Raw genomic sequence first — 16,275 nt, 5'->3', positions numbered from 1 at the left:
ATTAACGACTCGATCCGTTTATTTCAGGTCAGTGATGTAAATATTTGGCATTCTCCCTTCTTGAAAGCCTTAATGGTATGCCCTATATGCCAACACGCATTGGCCTGTAGCCGGCTGTAACAATGAAGTCAACAAGTAAAAAAAATTACATTTTTAACGTTGAAATTTCTCATACATTTGAATTTCCAAGTGTTGAAGATTCCCAATCGACGAAAACTTGATGAAAAGAACGCTCACTATAATAATGGAAGACCCGCAAATTTCTGCGTGCTGAGATTGTGTTAATTCGTTTCTTCTTCTCTCCTGCATTTTGATTGATGATCCCGACGGAGTCGGGGCTGCGACGATGGCGAAGAACATGATGAGTCGTTCTCGTTATCCGACTCTGTTAGTTGTTCTTATTGTTCTTCTTGGCCCCGCAGTAGCTGGCATCAATGAAGGGCAAGGTAATTTTCTCTGTCAGACAGTCGAGTCCTTTTGAGATGTTCATTACTCCGATTCTTCGCCTGCTTTTATTACTGGTTGTGGATTGTCCTTCAACTATCTCTTTTATCTCTCTTTTTGATCTTCCTGCAGCATTGCATCAGAATGGTTTTTATTAGCGACAGCAAGACAGACATGTTTTAACTAACGAAAAAGAATAGCCTTGCTTTTCATGCATACGGTCTTAATCATGGTCGGCTTACAGAATCGTATTAAGCTTACATCCGAGAAGATAATGATCTTTTTTTATGTAAATGAAAATCATCCTTTTAATTTTCATCTTTTTGATCCCACAGTGTGTGTGGGTGGGTGGGACTGATTCTTCAGGTGTTTTCCTCTCCTTGAGATCTATTAACCCTGGATGTATTAATTTGCAGGATCGATTAGCCTTGATTGTGGTCTGCCGGATAATGCAAGCTACGCCGACGATTTGGGCTATCTTTACTTTTCCGACGCCAGCAGTATAGACTCCGGGGAGGCAAAGCAGGTATCCTCCGGGTTCATGGGCAGCCCGAGGCTGTACCGGACACTCAGAAGCTTCCCCGTGTACCAGAAGAACTGCTACACCTTGGCGCCTGCGGTTGAGGGCCAAAGGTACTTGGTTCGGGCCTACTTCATGTATGGCAACTACGACGGTCGGAACGTGCTGCCCATTTTCGACGTCTATCTGGGCGTTGACTTCTGGTCAACGGTGAGGCTGGATAACGCCAGTCATGTGTTTTGGACGGAGATCACCACCAAAGCGACGACCACTTCCATAAATGTGTGCCTCGTTAAAACTGCCGACGGGATTCCCTTCATTTCTGGTTTGGAGGTTCGGCCGCTTGACGATATCCTGTATGCAGACGCCAATAACTCTACATATCTCATCACTTACAAGCGAATCAATGCGGGAACTACTGAAGAAGCCAGGTACGCAGGAAAAATTTTGAAATTACCTTGCTTTTCTCTAGCTATTTTAGTTTGAGACTAGGGATGTATACCAACCGGCTCGAAAGCCCCAGTTGGGTCAAGTTTGGCTCAACTCTTATATTGCTTAGCTCGTTCTGGGTTCCAACTCAAGCTCATGTTTCCTTGCTTATATAGTGAACCTTAGTGAACAAAGACTCTTCACATCGTTGGGTTCACCGGCAAGCGTGCCATGTGCCAATGTTACAAAAACTGTTGGCTTTACTGGAGAAGTCCTTTCGCTTCTTACAGAATATGTTTTGAAACCTTTTATGATTCAAAGATAGAGTGCATTGGGACATGATAGTGACCACTCTAAGATTTAAACATGAGTTCTTAAAAGAGCCAGACCACCTTATCGCCCAGTACGCTACCAGCCTTTATGGTACCAAAGAGAGTTAGATCTTTGTTTTTGTTTGCCGGCCAGAACCCATAGGGTAAATTAAATGAATAATGAAAACTCATAACACCTACCGAAGATATATCCAACATCCACGGTCCTGCCAGTCTCGTAAATAAATAATCCTTATAGATTTTAATTATTCATTCTTCTTGCCTCTCTCAATTCCATTCTTAATACTTTTTCTATAATCCTGTTTGTGAGCATCTAGAAAAGTCTTCCATCATTGATTGATCAACGATATATATATATATATATATATAACAAAATGTAATAGTTAAAATTTTGAAAAATTTGCATTTATTCCCCATAAATATAATTCAGCTCCCGTAAAAATTCCAAGAATCATTCGGCCTCTCCCAAACGGAATTCCTAATTCCGCCCCTCCTTGGTAGCAAATTAACTAGCTGCTTTACCTAAATGGCCGAATTTGTACAACGTTCTGCAGCATTAGCAGCATTCATAAATATGAACCTTTTTCTTTTATTCGAAGCAACTCAGATGATGGTGATCACAGGTTTAAAGACGATCCTTATGCCGAATATGGAGTCCAGATTATGATACATATGGATCCCCAGTGAGCACCAACATCACCATATCATCAGGGCAAGGATTCAAGTTACCAAGTTACGTCTGGAGAACTGCTGAAAACTCGTCGACTCCCATGTTCATAAGCTGGAGTGGGGAGACTAACGTTCAATTCCACATTTTCTTGTACTTCGCGGAAGTCGTGAAGCACGAGAAGAACCAAACAAGAATTATATTTGTAGAGTTGAATGGAGGACCATTCTTCCGTCCATTTCGTCTGGAATATGATGGCGGGTCAATGACCGTTTACACGATAAATCTAAAGTATACAGATGAGTACAAATTTACCATACGCGCGATGGACAATTCGACATTCGGTCCAATTATAAACGCATTTGAGGTCTACAAGGCTTATGATGTCAGCGGAATTGCAACTTACAGTGAAGATGGTGAGTGTCCTTGATTCAACTTACAGTCATTAACAGTTCATGCTTAATCTTTCTTCCCATATATAGTCATATCAAAAGTTCAGCTTATAAGGACTTTAATTCTACGTCATTCATCGATTAGGACTTTAATTTGGACTTACATTCAGTGTTGGATCAACTGAACTGTTTAGCTATCGTATTATTATTAATTTCAACAATTCGTCTCAAAACTGATCCAAATATGATCCGGTCTTGTGAATTTCAACTTACTCTCTAGTCACCTTCAGTTAATTCCTTAAAAAACCAGAAATCACTGCCACCTTGGTTTCTAAACTAGTCATCTTTCCCTTAAGTTTGTTAATGTATATTTTAAAGTCATCTTCACACTCACATGGTGTTACAGCTACATAGATATTGGTCTATGTTGATGTTTTTTTCATGACCTGAAGCAGGCTATGGGTGAATTCTAAGCCATTTTTGGACAAAGTCATTAACGCTGATCTAAAAGAAATAGAAGTTGTGTTGATATGTAGAGACAATTTTGGACCATAGGCAATGATCAGTTTGAGAAGGCGCTTCTCATGGAACCAGTTCAATTATCCCCACCTTGGACTTAGGGAAGGTAAAAGATCAACCAGCTAGCCTAAGGCTCGGACCAGATCAACCTCCCTTGGGAACTAAGCTTCATCAAGCTTGTTCGATGAGTTGACATCATAAATTATATGAGCACGCAGCCATTTTATGTGGCACATTTCTAGATTACTGACGCTCTGATTGCCATACTGGTTCATGTTTGCAGTTGATGCAATCTTCCGAGTCAAGGCACACCATCAGCTGAGGAGAAACTGGGGTGGAGACCCATGCCTTCCCAAAAACATCACATGGGTTGGTTTGAACTGCAAATATAACAGCTCAAGGACTCCAAGAATTGATTCGCTGTGACTGGCTTTTCCATTTTTAAGATCTATTGCCCAATGAATTAGTATGCAATGCAACCAATTGTCTGCTTAAGTACCCAAATGATGAAACCATTTTGTATTGCAGGGATCTCTCCAATAGTGGTCTAAATGGCACGATAAGCACTGATCTCTGCAAACTCACCTTGATTTCATACATGTGAGCCATGTTCATGCTTGTCAGTAGTAACTGAATGCATATAGCTTCTCATGTACTGATATATATATATATATATATATATATATATATCATACTGATCTTCTCTTTACACAGAAATCTGTCAAGAAGTAATTTGCACGGATCGATCCCTGAATGTCTGGCAACGTTAACAAGTTTGACAGTTCTGTAAGTTAACTTCCTAGATCAGTTACAAAGCAGATTTGTGAAAAATTTATGGACTGAATTGCATGGTTTCTGATTTCTGGAAACAGAGATTTGTCAAACAATGATTTGAGTGGAAGTGTACCTGATGCTTTGCAAGAAAAGAAGAAAGAGGAATTGATTGATCTAAGGTCTGCTTTACTTTCAAGAGTACTGTTATCCTGATGGTGAAAACTAGGTAACAAATTCTTAGACACTGTTCAAATTATGCAGGCTTGATAACAATCCCCATCTATGTCAATGGGGTTCTAGTGAAGGCAAGAAAAAGTTTCCACTTGCACTGGTGATAAGCATTCCCATTGCAGTTGTGGTAGTATTGGTCACATTTGGTGTTCTGATTTACAAGTGCAGGAAAAGAAAACCAGGTATAAAAATATTTTGTGAATGAGCATGGTCACATGTTTGAAGTATCATGAAAAACACAAATGAATAAATAATCTTATGGCACTCATCAAGCTTTTAATCTGCTCAACCAGGATTCTGATAGAAACTTCACTATTTTGCTTACATGCTTAAACATATGAAGGGAACAAAAGCTCCCCATTGTCCCCACGAAAAGTACTTGCATATCAATTTAAATAGCAGTCAACTGACTGAATTAATATATTTGAAGCACAGACACTGGTTCTCAGATGGAATTTAGAATCGCACATACAAAGTTCAGATGGTCAATAATTCAAGCAACGACTTTAATCAAACTAAAGTTTGATATCGTTGTACTGTCACTCATAATTTGTGATCTTGCATAAGTGAAATTCTATCTACTTCCTTCATTCATTCATTTCAATTTGGTTTTTATGTTGATTTATTTCCCTCTTTGAGCTTTTTCATTACAATGAAAAGTTATTGAAGAACAGCATTCATATATATATATATATATATATATATATATATATATATATATATATATATATATATATATATATATATATAGACACACACATACACACGGTGATTCTACCTGTCTAGAGTCTCCAATCTTTGGTGATGGATGGTTGAAAGAAAAGCAATGAGAAAAAATGATAGGCATTTAAATCATTTAGTGTTAGTTAACATTTTTTTTTCATTCATTTTCTCTCAACAATCCATCATGATAGATCGAAAAGCCCTCATGAGTGAGCTGAGTAATTTGGATAGGAAAAGTTCAGTTGCCTACCTCTATAGCCATCTGCATAGTTAGTTTTTTTTTTGGTAAAAACTGTCACAAAAAGTACATTTGCAACAGTCAGCTGTTTGACCATGGTTTCCAGTGACTAAATACACCTTTTGGCTTATAACTGTATAAAATAAAAAATAATGATTCTATCACAGAGGTAGCTGGCTCATTGATATATATATATATATATATACCAGTTTGAAATGAAGTCGTATGAGCTATCTATTTTGAAGAAATTAGATAGTGGAGATTAAGTTGAAAAAAGAATGAAGCAACGTATATTTGTTAGAGACCAAAACACCTACCAAAAGAAGGCAAGCGATCTTGATTAGGAAAAGCCCTTTGTTTTATCTTATAAGGGGTATTTTCTTCTCTTAAAAATACAGCTTGGTTTCTTTTTTTTTTAACCTAATATCCACCATCTGATTTCTTTAAAACAAAGCGGTTTTCCTTATCAAGATCGCTTGCCTTCTTGTGGTGGGTGTTTTGGTCTCTAACAAATATGCGTTGCTTTATTCTTTTTTCAACTTAATGGTAGCTACCCATTTCCAACATAAGGCATAACAATAATTGCTTTTCAAAACTGCAGTACTTGATCATTACTATGATAATATCAGGCTTTGCCCTTCTCTAAGATTTTGAAATACCTATGCTCTCTCTTAAAGACATAAATATAGCCAATAATTGAAGAAGGTTCTGGACTGATTTACTATTGATGCAGAGGTTGCTGCCAAGAAACAAGAAAATTAGAGTTGAAAGGAAAAGCCAACTCGAAGCTGAGGCCTGTTTGTTATTGGCTGCACCAGGAAGAATCTGCCTCTAGAATAATATATATGCCAAATATCAAAATATGAAAAGATCCTAAATATGTCACAACAATTTAAAAGTACGACTCATGCGTTGGGAAGTAATTGTTTTAAATTTTGGTAAGCGATTTTTGTGCTTCGTGATTACAAAAGAATGAAGGTGATGCCTAAAAAATTTTACCTGCCAAATGAGTAAGAAATTGAAAATGCCATGTGAATAGCTGGTGTCCTTGATGGCTCCAACTTCATCAACCTGTCGGGGGAATATGCAAGAGATGAGTGCAGAAAGTATTAAATGATACGATTCTTTTTTAACTTTCAGGCAACATTGAGCGAACAGAAGCATCCGTGCCTCAACAACTTGGAACTTCAGGCCCTTCACCAGCATTGGAAAAAAGGCATGCATTCACTTATGCTGAGGTTGTCGCCATGACTAAGAACTTCGCTCAAGTTATTGGCAGAGGAGGTTCAGGAATCGTGTACTATGGTTGTCTTGAGAATGGCTGTAAAGTTGCAGTCAAAAAATTAAATAAACGGTTCTTCCATGGAGACAAACAATTTGCAGCAGAGGTATGAACAATCAGTGAAACCTTTTCATGAAGAATCAAGAAAATTTTCTGCTTATTAAGAGGAATAATGCCCATGTCTCCATGTAGGTTAAACTGTTGATGACTGTCCATCACAGACATCTAGTCTCTTTTATTGGATATTGTACTGAAGCTGACAACATGATACTAATCTGTGAATACATGTCTAATGGAAACCTGCAAGAGCTACTTTCAGGTAAACATCTGAAACATAGAATTTTGGCATCTTGTTTAATTTGGCTCCGCTGGTACTAGCCTGTGATTACATGTCCATTATTAAACTGCGTGAGCTACTTTTCCTACTGAAACTATAATCTAATATATAAAAGCAAGCAAAAGCCTAGAAATTTAAGGCATATAACTGTGCGGATGTGTAGAGAGTCATCACCGACTCTCTTGGAAGAGTCGAGATGACTCAAGAGGCTCGTAGCCTCTTTCTTTTGCAAGGTCGGTGGATTAAGTCGATGGATAAAAATAATAATAATAATAAAGAAAAAAATAGAAATCGGTGGAAGCTTCATCCACCGACCTCCTCTCCCTATAAATAGGGATGTTGGGCCATTTTGAGGGTGTGTAGAAAAATTATCTTGAGTGATCTTGGTTGCTCACTTTGTGAGTTGGGTGTGTGCTCATTTTATGAGCTGGTGAGTGTTAGCTCATGTGTTCACTTCGTGAACTCGAGTGTCGAAGTTTCAAGTGTATGCTTAGCTCACTGCGTGAGGTGAGGTGAGTTTTCTTGAGCCTCCTTCTGTAATGTTTATTTTGATGAATAAATAGTTTAAGTATACTTTGACAAAGCTATTATTGAGTATCATTTTGGACGTCGAGACTCTGCTGGATTTTTTCCACATAAATTTGAGTTCGGATTTGAGTTATATATAGGGCCCGCATTACGTTTTTCTAACAAGTGGTATCAGAGCGAGGTTCAGTTTAAGGGTAGATTTACTAGTGATATTAACTGGGCCAATTATATTATGAAATTATGGCGGCATTAGCGGTTGCGTTAAATAATATTGAAAAGTTTAACAATAACAATTATGGCTATTGGAAAACTTGTATGGAGTCTTATTTTCTAGGACATGAATTATGTGAGATAGTATTGGGATCTGATACTAATATTCATGTCGATGAGGAAGCTCAAAAGAAATGGATGATCAAAGCAGAGAAAGCTCTATTTGCAATTAAAGTATCAATTGAAAATGATTTATTAGAGCATATACATGATGCTAAGACTCCAAAAGAAACATGGGATGCTTTCGCAACCCTATTTTCTCGAGCTAATGATGCCCGCCTACAATTGTTAAAAAAATGAATTAGCTACATTAACTCAGGGAAACATGTCGATAGCAGAGTATTTTATGAAGGTTAAAAATATCTGTAGAGAAATTTCTCAAATTGACCCTGAGTCTAAAATTAGCGAGGCCCGTATGCGGAGAATCCTTGTTCGTGGACTTCATCCAGAATTTAGCAGTTTCATAATTGGTGTTAAGGCTGGCCAGTTCAACCAACTTTGTTGGAGTTAGAAAATCTCTTGATCAATCAAGAAACATTAGCGAAGCAAATGGCTGAGCTTTCTCTCAAGGGAAATAATGAGGAAGCTTTGTTTAGTAAGGGTCAAAGATCACGTTGGCCAGCTAAGCCAGTCATTAGGTCTCCAAGTAGGAACATTGATGACAAGAAAGAGAAAAATGTAGAAAAGAAAACAAGAGAAACTACATAGTAGTGGAAACCAAAGAAGAAGTGTTTTAGATGTGGGAAATTGGGTCATATTGCTCGTGACTGCAGAGTCAGAATGCATGAAGGAAATACAGTCACGACAAGTAAGCAACATGGGGGAGCTAATGAGACTGTACAGAAAAGTTCGTTTATGTACTCAATGGAGGTTAAAGAGGATGTTAAACAAGAAAGATGCAATTCCGCTCATATAAAACCTCCAAAAGAAAAAGAAGAGAAGATCAATTATCAAACTGATTGGATAATTGATTCTGGATGCTCAAATCATATGACTGGTGATGAGAGCAAGTTTGTAAGTATGAAAGAATATGATGGAAATCGAGTTGTTGTTACTGCTAACAACACAAAGCTCCCAGTGGCACATATTGGGGAAGCAAAGGTTGTAGCCAACTTTGGCAAAGACCGGATTTTATGGAATGTTTATCATGTTCTAGAAATGACTAAGAACTTGTTATCTGTGCCACAACTTACCGCTTTAGGTCACTATGTTGTGTTCGGCCCAAATAATGTGAAAGTTTATAGAAATGAAGATATTCAAGGGACTCACATGTTTGAAGGAAGAAAAGTTGAGTCAATATATGTCTTGTCTACAGAAACAGCATATATTGACACAGCAAAGAAACATGACACTGCAGATATCTGGCATGAGAGACTCGCTCATGTTGGATACAACAAACTCCGGGAGATGTCTAACAAGGGGCAGTTGATTGACCTGCCAAAGCTTGAAGTACGAACAGATAAAGTATGCCCTGGATGTCAATATGGAAAAGCGCACAGGAGGCCATTCAAAGAATCCAAGTACAGAGATAAAGAACCATTCGAGCTTGTGCATTCAGATGTATTTGGCACAGTACCAGACCCATCAGTTGGAGGTAAATGGTATTTTATCACATTTATTGATTTTTCAAGATATACTTGGGTCTATTTCATGAAAGAAAAGCCTGAAGCACTTGAAAAATTTAAGGAGTTTCACCTGATGGTGCAAAAAGAACTTGGGCATAGAATTCGGTGTCTACGAACCGATAATGGTGGCGAATATACATCAAACATGTTTATGGCATATATGAGGCAACATTGTATTCGAAGGCAATTCACATGTGCCTATACACCACAGCAAAATGGAGTGGCAGAACGGAAAAATCGCCACATAGCAGAAACATGTCGAAGCATGATGCATGCAAAGAACATGCCACCAAAATTTGGGCCGAGTGTGTCAGCACCACTGTACACGTAATTAATCGATTACCAATGCCAAGATTTAATTTTAAGTCTCCATATGAAATGCTCCATAAAAGGAAGTCATCTGTGAGTTATTTTAGAGTATTTGGTGGTGTATGTTATGTTTTTTTATCTGAGCAGCACAGAACTAAGTTCAACAAGAAGGCACAGAGGTGTGTCTTTGTTGGATATGATCCATATCGAAAGGGATGGAGATGTGCTAATCCTAGCACAGGACAAGTTCATGTTTCTCGCGACGTCATCTTTGATGAAGCATCATAGAGGTCAGAAGAGAAAAAGACGCTTCCTGACTCTCCAGTTTTTGAGAGAGATGTTTGAAACAAAATACAATTTGAGATGAATCGAGGAGAGCCTGAGCCTGAGCCTGAAAACATAGAAGCAAGACAGCCAGATAAAGAAGTTCATCACCTAAGACAAAAAGAACGTGCAGATCCATGAAAAACAGGAGTAAATCCTGTTCAACAAAGAAGTGCAGAAGAAGAAAGACCATCACAACTTGAAGAGCCAAAAAGAGCACCCATAACATTAAGAAGATCAGCGAGAATACCAAAACCAAATCCAAAGTATGCAGATGCAGATTATGCCATCATGGAGGAGATCGAGCCAACTTCTTATGAAGAAGCAAAAGATGTTGAAAAATGGCAAGCAGCAATGAAAGATGAAATGAAGGCGTTGGAGCATAACGAGACTTGGGAGCTCGTACCAAAGCCTGCAGGAGTAAAGCCCATTACTTGTAAGTGGGTTTACAAAGTAAAAAGAAAGGCAGATTGCTCAGTTGATAGATATAAGGCTCGACTAGTAGCGAGAGGATTTTCTCAGTAGTATAATATTGACTTTGAAGAAACTTTTAGTCTTGTTGCGAAGATCACATCCGTATGTATTCTGATAGTCATTGCTGCAAGCAAATCCTTGAAGCTATGGCAAATGGATGTGAAAAATGCTTTCCTATATGGAGATCTCGATCATGAAACCTATATGGAGATCTCGATCATGAAATCTATATGGAGCAGCCTGAAGGATTCAAATCTCCAAACAAGCCAGACTACGTCTGCAAGCTAAGAAAAGCACTCTATGGACTGAAGCAAGCACCCAGAGCATGGTATGAAAAAGTAGCTGAATTTTTGGTGTTTAGTGGGTTTGAAGTCTCTTCAGCAGATTCAAGTCTCTTCGTCAAAACAAGAGGTACGAAACTTACTATCTTGTTAATTTATGTTGATGATTTAATTATCACTGGAGATGACAATGAAGAAATTAATCTCATTCATGAACATCTCATGGTGAGATTTGAAATGAAAAAGCTGGGAGAGTTGCGACACTTCGTTGGATTGGAAATTGATTATGAATCTAGATGACTATTTTTAAGTGAAAAAAAGTATGCTCATGACTTACTACGTAAGTATGGTTTGCTCAGTTCCTACCATATTTTTGTTAAATATGGTGCTTGATAAACCATGAGCATACTTCTTTCATCAATATGGTAGGAATGTACCAAATGTTGGGTCTACCAGAGCACCTGCAAGAAAAAATATGGTAGGAATGGAAAGAGATGCAATGAGAGAGAGAAAAGAGTAAGGCAATACGATGTATACTTGTATAGAGGTTCGGCGATAACACATCTGTGTCCTCTCTCTCATTCACTGATGGGTGATCAGTCCATGCCTGATGAGGTTTCTTTACTTGTTTTTATATGTTTACAAGTTGCAACGCTGGACTCAACGGTAGAATCAATTCCCTTGACATTTAGAGTATGAATTACATTATTTCTTTTCTCGATTTGTTTGTTCTTACCGTTGCTAGAGATTTACACCCTTACCTCATGAATTTGAAAGGTTGAATTCGATTTTTTTGGTTAATTATATATCTAATAATAGCAAATGAATGACTACCACTTCTTTCCACAAATTAATTAAACACAATGTTAAAATTTGTGATTTTAGTTTGGTACACGCTTCATTTCTTATTATGTTTTCGTGTTTTGGTTTTATAAATATCTTCTTCAAAAAATTCTTGAGAATTTTGAAAACGTAGGTTTACCTTCCCAAAAATGTTCTCGTATTTTCATAATTGAGGTTTGAATTCCTATTTCTTTGTTTATGAAAAACATTTTCCCTTCGGAAGGAAAAATTAAGGAAACGGCACTAGATCAAATGATGTTTCATAATTAATATAATCCTTTAATGCAGGCAAAGGAGACTTGTCAGCAACATCATCGATGATGTCATGGAGAAGACGACTTCAAATAGCAGTTAATGCTGCAACAGGTCTCTCTCTCTCTCTCTCTCTCTCTCTCTCTCTCTCTCTCTCTCATTCACTCATGTGACCACGACCTTTAATCATGATCCAGGCTTGGAATATTTGCACTCAGGATGCAGAACAACGATAATTCACAGGGATGTTAAAACAACTAACATCCTTTTGAATGAAAAACTTGAAGCAAAGTTGGCAGATTTTGGATTATGCAGGAGTGAAAGTCTTGATGGAAATACCCACATATCAACTGCTGTTGCAGGAACGCCAGGATATGTGGACCCTGAGTAGGTTACCTTAAGAGCAACAATCTTTCCTTCATTGATTGAGAAAATCATATATATATATATATATATAGGAAAATTGGAAGAAACATGATAATATGTATGTAACCGATTAATTGGGTCAAGGACAAAAGCAAAATCATTTAAATGCTATGTTTAATGTTTTTTTTCTGCAATCTAACCTTATCGATATGATCTTACAAATAGGTTGATGCAAAACATAGATTAAGTTGATTATTTTTTAAACTTTAATAGTGTTTTTATAACAAGCAAAAATGAATGGCTCCCATAGCATCAACATTTTAATAATAGAAAAATCTAAATTTCTGTAAAAAAAACATGAATCAAAGCATGCTTTATATCAAAATAGTTTTTATAAATATATTTGTTTATATTTTATTTAAAAAAAATTAACAAAAAATTAAACAGTCTGGTTTTTCTTCCTAACCTAATAGTCTGGTTTGTATATATATATATATATAATGGTACACTGCCAGTCCATTCTAATTTTCATACATAGATTTATTAACGATATTGTAAAATGTACTTGGCATATGCAACATAATTTTGAAGCTTATGTAATTTTTGCACCAAAATTAAGCGGTCGGTATGTCTAAAAGGTAGAAAAGTAACCATATATAGTAATGTATGCATGTGGTTACGGAGTATGAATATGGTTAGATCATCACAAAAACAAAAACAGTCACCTTACTTTTTTATGTAGGCCGGAATTCTAAAACACACACTTAACAATTGGCAATAATACAAAGCACACTTAAGCTTTTCAAAATGGCGACAATGAAAATTAGGAACGCTATCTTTTTATTTTTCTAAAAGAAACCTACTTTTTTCTGTCGTTAATAAAATAGACTCACGAAATTATCGTTATCGTTGAAAATTTAATTGTTCAACCATTAAAAGTTAACCATTGTACCCTCTAGAAAATAAAATGAAAAATATGTCTCAACTTTATTAGTAAAGGACTACGTTTTCCTTGAGGTAAGTAATAAACAAACTATTTAAAATATTAATAGAAAAACTTATAAGCTATTTGAACATAATTAATCATCTACTAATATTACTTTGTATAGTTAAGAATACTACAAATTAACTACTCGCATTTACAAGAAAGTTGATGAGCTCGTTATATTACTACTTGCAGGTACTTCTCAACTAGCATGCTTACTATTAAGAGTGACATCTACAGCTTTGGCGTTGTTCTCCTTGAGATCATATCAGCGCGATCTGCCATATCAACTTTGTCTGGACATCGAGTTCATATAGTTGATTGGGCAAAGTGCCTGCTCTCAGAGGGGAACGTCTCGGCCATGATTGACTGTAGGTTGGAAGTCCATCTCAACATCTACTCACTCTTGAAAGTTGTGGACCTTGCAATACTCTGTACATCGGAAAAGGGTGTCATGAGACCCACAATGGCAGATGTTGTACAGCAACTCAAAGAAGCTCTAGAAATGGAGACTTCATCACAAGAAACTGTAACCCCTGAGATGACTTCCTCCGCTACAGAGTCATCCGTCCATTGCTTACCACCAAGATAACTTGTCAGTTTGATGGAATATGATACTGCAGACTTGCTATACGCTTTCGGCTGAAGGGGTTTTAAGTATTTATACGATATTGGGACCTTAGTTACTTATGTCCATAAATGTTTGATAGATGTTGAGACTAGTGCAAGAAAATTAGCTTGTGCTATTGATATGTATAAACTATTTGTATTATGGCAATGGGACCTTCTGCAACAACGTCCCGTCCATGCAAAATGCTTAAAAGTGATGTAGAATGATGTGAAGCTTTTTATTGTTTTTAAGGAGTCATTTGGCAATAGTAATACATTGTTACTGTCTGATGAATCTATCCCAAAAAATTAAGCAGATTCATGAAATACTTGTAATGATGTTCTATGAATCTACCTCATTTTTCACGCTGGTTCATGGAATAATAACAGAATGTTACTGTTGTCAAAGAGCCCCTAAGGACATCATACTTGCTTAGTTTTCATATGTTCTTGAAGAAACTAGTATGCAAAGCAGACTTGGTTGTTGTCTGGCCAACCCAAAATTATTAGACCGCTACCTTCTCACCCAACACAATATGAAGGCATTGGCTAATGGAATGGTAACATATAATTTTCCGAAATTTGGGCAGGCTCATAAAACACTAGTCATAAACCTACCCAATTTTTTGGACAGGTTCATGGAATAGTATGGTACCATTTCCTTAACCAAATGACCATATACATCCCTAGGAGCCGGTCGATTGCAAAAACATTTTTTTTTTCAAGAACAACGATAGATAAAAGTGAATGGACAACCATATTTTGTAATATAAATGCAACAAAAAGGATAATATACATGCAGTGTCTCTTGCTCCAAAACTCTCATGAGTATGTTGTTTTTAACGGCCATTGTATTTTACTGATAAGAATGAATTCCATGGCTTGTACCCAATAGTTAAATAGGAAAAACATTATAAATGAAAATAAGAAAATATCTTGAAAATCCTAGTTTAATACTTGGGATAAGATCATATAAGAAGCCAATTATCATAAGTACTACCTGATCATCACAATAAAAAGAAAAGATGAAGGAACCCAAGAAAAGGCCCTAATTTGACGAATATAACACAATGTGTTATGAAGATAAAATATGTTGCCCAATTGCACCAAAATCATTCAACAAGAAAGCTCTTGTTATCTATTAATTCTACCAGATTACATGGCTATATGATCTTCATCTTTGGAGCTCTACCTTCGGTATGTTGATCCATGAACACGTACGATACTTCTTTTCTATTTAAAATGGAAAACAGCGTGCCTTTCTCAAGTGATCATATGTTTCAATGTTTTTAAAACCGGTTTATCATGAATCAAATTGATGCCAAAATAATATTTCTGAGAATGGGCTTAATTGAATTTAAGCATGAATCATACAACTTATTTTTACGTGAAAAAAAAAGAAGAAAATTGAAAAAATAAAAAGTAATAAAAGTAAGAAAATATGTCAAGCGTCCAAGTCTAGCAAACAGACCTTGGTTTGATTCGATCCACAGTGGCTGATTCGGTTGAAGACAATACCATGTTTCCCTACCTTTAATTTCTTCATTTTATTTTCAATCAAGCAAGAAAGTGTGAATACTGTTTATCGAGTGCCCCGATATATATATATATATATATCCCAGACCACTTTGGCCAGTGATAAAAACCAGACTTCTTAAATTCTTGTTAAAATATATTTTAAACAAAATATGAGCACTCTATAATGTTTATAAATTTAACATAAAACAAGTATTAATTCAAGTTGTTTTAATTAAAACATTGATTTTTTAGAAATTTTAATGTTATAAGAATCATTCATTTTCTTCTATTACTATAAAAATATTAGTAGAAGAAAGAAGTAGTTAACTTAATATTTGCTTCTCATCAAAACATTTGTACCTATATGGCTAGATATGCAAAAAAGTGTTTTAACAAACAATTTTAGGAGGTCTAGTTTTTATCCTTAACCTATGGCTTGGCTTGGAGAATATATATATTGGACAGATACATCAATATCAAAATTCTATATATGGATCAACATACTATTTGTCTTTTATGTGCATCTAAAATTTATAGAATTTCAAATTTTAAACTGCAACGCACACTTTATTATTGAGAATCCAATATAAGATCGCGGCGACAGTAGTCAATGGCTTCTATCCAAGATTGGCAGGTAAGCATTTCATCACTCTATACATTTGAATTTTGTCATTTAAGTTAAAGAAATATAGTTTTGCACATCTCTTGAGACATTAGCTTGGTCGACGCTTATTAATTTAAGCGTGAGATACATTGATTATTGAAATGTTAGAAGTCAACATTGCTTGATATACTAAATCCCGCTACCGCAGATAGAAAGTTAGTTCAAAGTATATATATATATATATATATATATATATATATATATATATAAGAGAGAGAGAGCGGGGGCTTAGTACAAGGTCATCAACCGGTAACGACCCACCGAGGCTTTTTTTTTGTTTCTTTTTGTTTATTGAGGTAGCGTGTGACTGGCTGTTGCGAAAAGTAAAGGGGAGAAAAC

The 16,275-nt window shown here is 36.3% G+C and overlaps 1 protein-coding gene across 1 annotated transcript; it reads left to right on the top strand.

Moving 5' to 3' along the window:
* Positions 1 to 363: 363 nt before the first annotated feature.
* LOC116255954 (probable leucine-rich repeat receptor-like protein kinase At2g28990) lies at positions 364 to 13,816 on the top strand. The gene is made up of 14 exons (XM_050078306.1): positions 364 to 446; positions 861 to 1,395; positions 2,280 to 2,338; positions 2,386 to 2,808; positions 3,587 to 3,721; positions 3,771 to 3,903; positions 4,018 to 4,089; positions 4,176 to 4,256; positions 4,339 to 4,490; positions 6,410 to 6,657; positions 6,744 to 6,870; positions 11,831 to 11,908; positions 11,992 to 12,181; positions 13,341 to 13,816. The coding sequence occupies exons 2-14, from the start codon at positions 986 to 988 to the stop codon at positions 13,735 to 13,737; spliced, it is 2,505 nt and encodes an 834-aa protein (XP_049934263.1). The 5' UTR covers positions 364 to 446; positions 861 to 985; the 3' UTR covers positions 13,738 to 13,816.
* Positions 13,817 to 16,275: the final 2,459 nt, after the last annotated feature.

The sequence above is a fragment of the Nymphaea colorata genome, chromosome 6 (assembly GCF_008831285.2).
Source record: "Nymphaea colorata isolate Beijing-Zhang1983 chromosome 6, ASM883128v2, whole genome shotgun sequence".
Taxonomy (NCBI): domain Eukaryota; kingdom Viridiplantae; phylum Streptophyta; class Magnoliopsida; order Nymphaeales; family Nymphaeaceae; genus Nymphaea; species Nymphaea colorata.
The sequence above is the reverse complement of the archived record's forward strand: the minus strand, read 5'-3'. Positions and strand labels throughout refer to the sequence as shown.